This window comes from Pteropus vampyrus, unplaced genomic scaffold, assembly GCF_000151845.1.
Source record: "Pteropus vampyrus isolate Shadow unplaced genomic scaffold, Pvam_2.0 Scaffold107, whole genome shotgun sequence".
NCBI classification, from domain to species: Eukaryota; Metazoa; Chordata; class Mammalia; order Chiroptera; family Pteropodidae; genus Pteropus; species Pteropus vampyrus.
In genome coordinates, this window is record NW_011888888.1 from 1,449,820 (window position 1) to 1,457,977 (window position 8,158).

Sequence of the window (8,158 nt, forward strand, 5' to 3'; positions counted from 1 at the left end):
TTGCCAATTGGTTATACAGCACAGCTAGCAGTAACTCTGCTTTCTAATATCACCTAATAATTCATGCTCATTACTGAAATCTGAAATCTTGAGGCTTTGTCAAATTATATAGATCCCAATATTCATCTTTCTATAGAATTTAAATGAGTGGTCTTATAGATGGGAAAAGTTTCAGTCTATACTTCCTGGAAAACGATCCAAAAGGCGTTTAGCAGATGTGTATATACTGTACTTCTTGTTGGGATACATGACCCTTAATTCTATCTGTATATATTTCAGAAAACGTATCAAGACTTGAATCAACTGCTTTGTGAAAATTTAAGAAGCATGCTGAGTGACACTGAATGCCCTTTTCCATGTTACTTTACCATCATGCTCTCTTCTTTTCTTTCAATAATACGAGTTAATGTTACTTGTCTCTAGAAACATGTTTTGAAAGTCACGAGATAATATTTAATCAAAGAAAACTGAAAATAGCAGGGTATTGAGAGACCTGGTACCAGTACTAATACACATAAAGCATTTTAGTTCACTGAGTTACTATAATTAGATCTCACATAAACATTTCATTAATTTGTTTAATATTTAGCTTTCATAACATAATGGTAACTATTTAAAATGCATCTTTATTTTTAACACTGTTTTTATTTCATTGTTTTTCCTCTGAATGTCTCCTGCACATATTTCCTTGTTGTTGGTTTCCTTCTGTAATGAAATGTATTAAAAATCATAATTATTATTACCTGCATGTCTAACAGCCTAATATTCAATTTCTTTCCAAAATAAAATTAAAATTAAATAACTTCTGGGTCATTTTATTTTATGGGTTTTTTTTTTAAAAAGGTTAATCCAATTAATTATATAGAGGGACAGCTTTCTAATGGCAGATCCTTCAATTACAGAGAAATAGAGTCATCTCTTAAAATTGATATGTGAAAAGTTTGAGATGTATTAGGCCTTTGTCATCTTACCATGAACACTTCCTAATGTAATATCCCCAGCAGCAGAAGATAGAAATGACGATTCCGTATAAAGATACTTGGCTTTCAGCAAACCATCTTCAGTAGATATATTAACAGAACTTCCCTGCAGTTTATCTACGGTCACAGTCTAGTAAGAGAAAGACTCAAATCAGTTCATTATAAAACAAAGACTGGTAAAAAGCCAAAATGACACCTACAAAATTCATAGGCAACTACATTAAAAGTTACTGCCTAGCACTCGATCACTTTGACTTTGACCCTCTAACTCTATTACAAAATTGTAAGCAATAGTGTATTCTCTGTAGAATGTAGAATAGACCCATTATGTTCCTTCATTTATTTAGATCTTCTTTAATTTCTCTTAATTATATTTTATATTTTCTGTGTAGAGTTCACCTTTATCTTTTCTTAAATTCATTCCTATTTGATATTTTCTAAGTGCCATTATAAAAGATGTATTTTTTCACTTCATTTTATGTTAACTGTTTTTATATTTGACCTTAAATCCAACAACTTCACTAAACTCACTAATTCTAATAATTTACCCAAATTTAAATTTTTTTTCTATGTATATAATTATGTTGTCTACAAGTGATAGTTTCATTTCTTCCTTTCCCATCCTTATATTAATACTGTTTTTCTTGCTCTTTCCTCCCTATCTGGCTCAGGCCTCCAACTCAACAATGAAGAGAAGCCATGGGATAGATAGCAAGCATCTTTATCTTATTCCTGTTCTCAGAGGATAGGCTTAAATCACTATTATTGAGTATGATGTTTGCTATAGATACCTTTTATCAGATTAAAGAAGTTCCCTTTTACTTCAAACCTATTTTGTTGTTGTTGCCGCTGTTTAAATTATGAATGGGTTTTGAATTTTAACACAGACTTTATCTGATTTTATTAGATTATCACATGATTTTTCTCCTTTCATCTTTTAATGTAGTGAATACACTATTATTTCTAGAATTTTTCCACTTTACACCCAATAAGACAGTAGCTTTCCACTCAAAAAAATAGAAGAAATTTTGTATTTATCCTTGTTTCCCTAACAAAATTTAGTATGTACTTATGTCTCAAACACTGAGCACAATGTAAAATGAAGATATCTAATTTAGGATTCCAAATCGTCTTTACAGTATTTTAAGCAAAAGTTTATATAGCGAATGTTAATATAAAACTGACATAAAACTGAATCACCAGAAATATTTGCCATGGTTCTTAAAGAAAGAACATCATTGTTTTTGAACACGTGGACATCAGTGTAATATACTCCTAATATGTCCTTCAAAAACTGTTAAGAGCTCAAAATATTTTTAATAAGAATTGAGTTCCAAGAATACTAAAATGTTAGAAGACAGACAAAAATATGAAAAGAGAAAGAAAAGTACCTTGAAGTTCTTATGGGAAGCAAATTAGAATTACTTTGCCCTCTGGATATGAAGAACATAACTCTTTTTCAGTGGACTTGTATTAAATGTATAACATGAACCCAACTGCTTCTTATTTGCTACAGTTTCTTTTAAGCTAATTATGAACTCAAAGGAATTGTTACTTTAAATCTAGTTTCAGTAATTCTGTCAAAGATATTTTACCTACATTCAAATTTGTATGAATACAAATATTTTGCATTCTTCAGTATTACAGTAAAGGTATAAAATTCCTGAAAAATTTACCCTTTACCTATAAAAGTTTCTTTATGAAAAGTTATCTTATACACATTTTCAAATTCTTCAAGTTTCCATAAAGTAGACAATAAGTAGGAATACTCTAGCTTTTTACAGATAGTGAAGCTGTTTTAGGGAAAACCAAAAGGTAAATATCGAAAGAATATTTGAAACATAATTGATTTGGCAAAGGAGCACTTTTAACTAAACTCTCCCCACAACCAAATAAAGCCTTTAATAAACTCCTGAATATCTGGAAAATGTCAATGATTTACTTTGTTCGTTAAACACTAAATATTTTACTTTTTAGGAAGCTAGAAAAACATTCTCTACTGCCCTACCAAAGCAAATGAAAGCAAGTGAAAGTACACCTCCCCCACCACAACAATATAGCTATTTTAACCAATTATTCCATAAAATTAATTTCAAAGAAATTCAACATTCACTGAGCCACATAAAATACATTGTAACAGATACTAACTAGAACAATTAAACTTAGGATACCACAGTTTACAGCAAAATATTGAGGCTCTGATCTAGTTATTAATGCTAATGGAACAAATAGCCATAAATAGACTCTTTGGATTGAACTGTATAGCTTGCTTATTAACAGAAATAGCTATTTAAAGAAAAGAAAAAAGTAGATCCAAAAATCAATACCTTCCTGACAGGGATATTGCTATAAATTTTCTTCTACATGAGAAGAAAAACTTTTCATAAATTTGGTTATTATAAATCAACATTACACATAATGAAAACTAAGTTTTAAGGAAGCACTGTGGCTTTGTAGCCCAAACTAAGAAAGAGAGGTCAACTGACAACTATGTCATCAATTTATCCACCAATCAGATGAACTGGATTTCTATCATCTCTTTACCAAATAGGATACTGAAATTAATGATACAATTTAAAAACAGCCACTTCATATAAAATAACATGTAAAGAATGCTGTTAAGTGTTTATAGTGCTCATTCGATCCTCACAATCTTGTTAAGTAGGAAAAACAAATAATATCATTCCTGTTTCATGAATAATGAAACAAAATCTCAGTAAACTATTAGAACTAGGATTGGTCAAATTATCTTTGTTATCTGTGTTTTATTTACCTGTATCATCATTATAATAAACACTATATTAGAGTTAGCTATGTGTCAGACATTGTTTTAAGTAATTTGTCTCTATTAACGCATTCGATCCTCATAACCACCCTCTGAGTTAAGTACATTACTATTATTCCATTTACCAGAAAAGGAAGACACATAGAAATTAAATAACTTGTCTGAAGTTAAAGAGCTTAAAATAGCTAAGCCAGGATTCAAACCCAGGTAGTTTGGTTCTCAGTTCTGTGCTCTTAACCAATTCACCATGCTGCTTCTCAAATATGCAAAGCACATTTCTATGAACTTTGTATATTAAAAGTTAATACTTCATATGTATTTATTTTATACAAAAAACAAAATTAGAAATATGCTTTAAAAATTAACACTATGTACAATATAAATAGATATATCTAGACTGATTCTTTAGTACAAGACAAAACTCAGGCAAGAAACAAAATAGTATAGCAGAAAGTGGGAATAAATGAATATTCAATAAACCATGAAAGCTGGAACAAATAAATAGTGATTGGAAACAGTGGCTAAAATATTCAAAATAGCAAATAATTAAGAGATGATTTAAATTCTTCTTTGATACTTATATTTGAAGGTCAATATGTAATATTCTGGTAACTTAGATCATATCAAATACCACAAGCTGTCATTTAAAGCAGGGGTCCCCAATCCCGAGGCCACGAACCGGTACCAGGGAACCAGGCTGCACAGCAGGAAGTAAGTGGCGGGCCGGGGAGGGAAGCTTCATCTGTATTTGCAGCAGCTCCCCAGCCCTAGCATCGCCGCTTCAGTTCCACCTCAAATCATCAGGCATTAAATTCTCATAGGAGCACCAGTTCCTGGTGCAGAAAAGGTTGGGGACCGCTAATTTAAAGGACAGAAGGAGCTGCGAAGTTGTCCAATTTCCCTTTGCACCTCCAAGACCACAGCGATCTGAGAGGTAAAACTAAACGTTATCTCCAAAGAGCTGCCACATAAGGCAAGGCAGGGTCTTTTAATACTTTCCTAGTTTAATTTAAAGGATAAATTTTAACGTGTGTGTTTAAATAGTCTCCTACAGGTTGATGGTAGAAAATAAAAGTGACAACAGTAGAAACAATTGGTGTTATAATCTACATTGTTTAATTATGCCAACAATATTCTATAAGATATACTCATAACTCCTCCCTATCAATTACCTGAGAATTAAGCTGAGTATGAAATTTAACAAATTTGTAACAAAAGATTCTGCAAATTGTACAAATGACTTAGAGCTTTCTCAAAGATTTAAAATATTATCGATCATGTTAAAAAAATGTGACAATTTACACTTTAAAATTATACCTTTACTCTTAATACTATGCTAAATCACAAGAAGCAACAAAAATTGATTAAAAAACACAAAACTATCTTATAACAACCAAAATCCCTATGGGTAATCAAAGCTTTTGGAAAACAGTAATGCTATCTATGGTGCCATCTTATGGAAAATACTAAAAAGTTGAGTTTTGAAACTCATCTTTCAATTGTCTGAACGAAAAGTAAATAGGTCTTGGAAAAATACTCAAACCTAGCATATAAGAAAAATTTAATCCCAATTATGGTGGTGTTACTTAAAGATCAATTTTAATCAATGATCATAAAAACAAAAATCTCTTTAGAACTAGAATATTAAGTATTTAAACATGTTACTAATTCCAAATAAGGAACTAAATAACTGTCGAAAGTATTAAATCACAAACTAAAATTTCATATGTATTTATTTTATACAAAATTGTATATTTAATCACCACAATTTGAAATCTGAATTTAGTAATGACCTGTGTTTTAAAGGACTGCTGTCCTACAAATTTTGTAAGACTACCCAGTGTATAAGCCAACTTGATGCAAAATTGCAACTACTAAAATTAGAAAGTTTCGATCTTACACTTTTATCTGATGCACAAATATCTATATTTCCATAAACTGTTCCCAGACAGATCACTTTTCCTCCTCTTGTTTGAACATGTAATTTTTGACTCTGAAAGACAAATACAAAAACACATAGAGAAAAAGAGAATAAATTTGACTTATACTAATAAAAAATTTCTAACATTTTATACTTTTTAAAGAATAAAAAAAAGGAAAATAATAATAACAAAAGAAGAACCAGGAATTAAATAAACTTGCACTGTTTGAAATAATAACATCAACTAGAAAAGAATGTCAACTGCTGTTAAAGGGATTAAATAAGCCATCTGAACTCAAAAGGAAAAAGAGCTACTTGGGAGTTCCAGCAGTTTCACTGAAAAAGAACTTAGGAATCAAAGATCACTGTAACTAGCTAACTAAACATAAATGGTGATAAGGATAACAATAATCACTGTTACTGTTCATCATTAATACCAGTAATATTTATCATTTATTTGGCATTTTCAAATACAATGTTCACTACTTTACATGAACTATCTTTTAATCCTCACAACTCAGAGAAAAGAGTATTATATTTTCTCCATTATAAAGAAGAAATCCGAGAACCAGAAAAGATAACCCTATGAGGTGACACAGTTAGAAAACAACAAAAATCTGACCTAACAGAATCGAGTTCTATATAATTTCAAAACCCACACTCTTATGGCTGGAACCATCTAAAGAAGGATACAGTCACAGGGTAACAGTCCCCTGACAACTTTCTAGCACAACAAACCCCAGACACTGGAACTAAGTGAAAATTCCTCTAAGCACAAATAAAACAGCCATCATAGTTAGCCTCCTCTGCCAGAACAACAACAACAAAAAAAAGTGTCTGTGACAGGGAGAGAGACAGAGAAGAAGAAGAGAGAGACTAAGACTTGATTTCACACTTGGCAACTGTGGCAGAAACTACTATAGGCCCACAAAAATCCACTTTTCCCCCAAAGTAATAGTATAGCTGGCCCCATGAAGGGATGATATTTTCCAGCTTCCCTTACTCTTTAGGTGTTATGTTTCCAGGCTGGTGCTTTTAGAAGAGTCGGTGAGCCTTCTCTGTGCTCTGCCTCTTTCACCAAATGAGTGCAGATTACAATAAGGCTCTATGAGATGTTAGAGCCAGAAGATGAAAGGAACCTAGAATCACTGAATAGAAAAGAGCCACTCACAAGTGAGAAATAAACTATAGGTGTACATGAGCCATTATATGTTTGGTCTATTATTTAGAATATATTACTTTACTTTAACCATTTACATATGTCTTCAGTTCTGCCTAATTATAAAGAAAAAAATAATAGGTAAATAGCAGAGGAAAAAAAATACAAAAGCAAACTCACCAATATTACCATGTATTACAGCATGGTAGACTACTTCATATCTACAGAGACATAAGTTTGAAATCAAATTGTATATAATAGTCTTTGTCAAGCAGACAAGTAATTGATGAACTGCAGAAAAGAGCATCTCCAAAACAAGGTATTCTGTATCAAGAGTTCTTAACCAAGCCTACATAAATTTCTACAGTCTATGAAACTTATGAAATTGTAAGCAAAATTTCATATACATGTGCATTTTTTTTCTAAGGGGACAGTCATCAGGTTTTCAAAGAGGTCTAAGGCTCAAAAATGCTAAGAGCTATTGTTATAATTTAAAGCTCATCTAATTCCAAAAAATGTGAAGTAGATTACAAAATTTTAAAAAATATGTAAAAAAAATAGTTAAAATAAATGTTTAAATCATTAACTATTTAATATAATATAATATAAACTATTATGCTGCACTAAAAAATGCAAATGTGTGGCATTCAATGAGTTAAGGTTAAGGGTCTGTTGCCTAAAAAATTTACTTAGTTATTCCCTAAGAGTGCTGAATAAATGTAGTACTGCCATATGTTTTGCTTGGATAATAAAGAAAGGTGGAAAGAACATGAGCTTGAAAATCAGAAAGACCCAGGTTCAAATCTCAGTTCAATTTATTAGCTATATGAACCTAAATGAGTTCCTCAACCTCGGTGCCTCACAGTTTCTTCCATGATAAAAGGAGATAATTCAAGGATTAAATGAAGGCTTTCTGTACATAATAAGAGCTTAGTAAACAGTAGCTATTATTATTGCTATAAACATTTTATTACATAGATTATATTTCAAGTCCTTAAAATGAGTGGAAGAGAAACTTGTATTAATAGGTAATGACTGATTCAAGATAATGATATTATACCATATTTAAAACTTAAACCAGATATTTTACCAAGTGTTTCCATTTGTGAATTTAAGTCAGTTAAATTTTAAGATCTCAAGAATAAATCTCTTAACCCTTGATATATACCAGTAGGATCCACTGGACTCAATTTTAGTTCCTGAATTTCTTTTTTAGCTATTCAATTTGTAAGGACAGATAGTTATGACTTTTATTCTTTCTTATGGGTCTTCTAAAGTACAAATATAAAATTCACTTATTTTGAAAAAACAAT

At 30.9% G+C, this 8,158-nt stretch overlaps 1 protein-coding gene across 1 annotated transcript in view; it reads right to left on the bottom strand.

Moving 5' to 3' along the window:
* Positions 1–8,158, bottom strand: part of FAM185A (family with sequence similarity 185 member A) — a 57,870-nt gene that overhangs the window by 44,318 nt on the left and 5,394 nt on the right. The window contains exons 2-3 of the mRNA XM_011365210.2: positions 5,666–5,758; positions 972–1,110 (exon numbers count right to left, since the gene is read on the bottom strand). Coding sequence (XP_011363512.1) covers positions 972–1,110; positions 5,666–5,758 — 232 coding nt within the window. The remainder of the gene's footprint in view (positions 1–971; positions 1,111–5,665; positions 5,759–8,158) is intronic.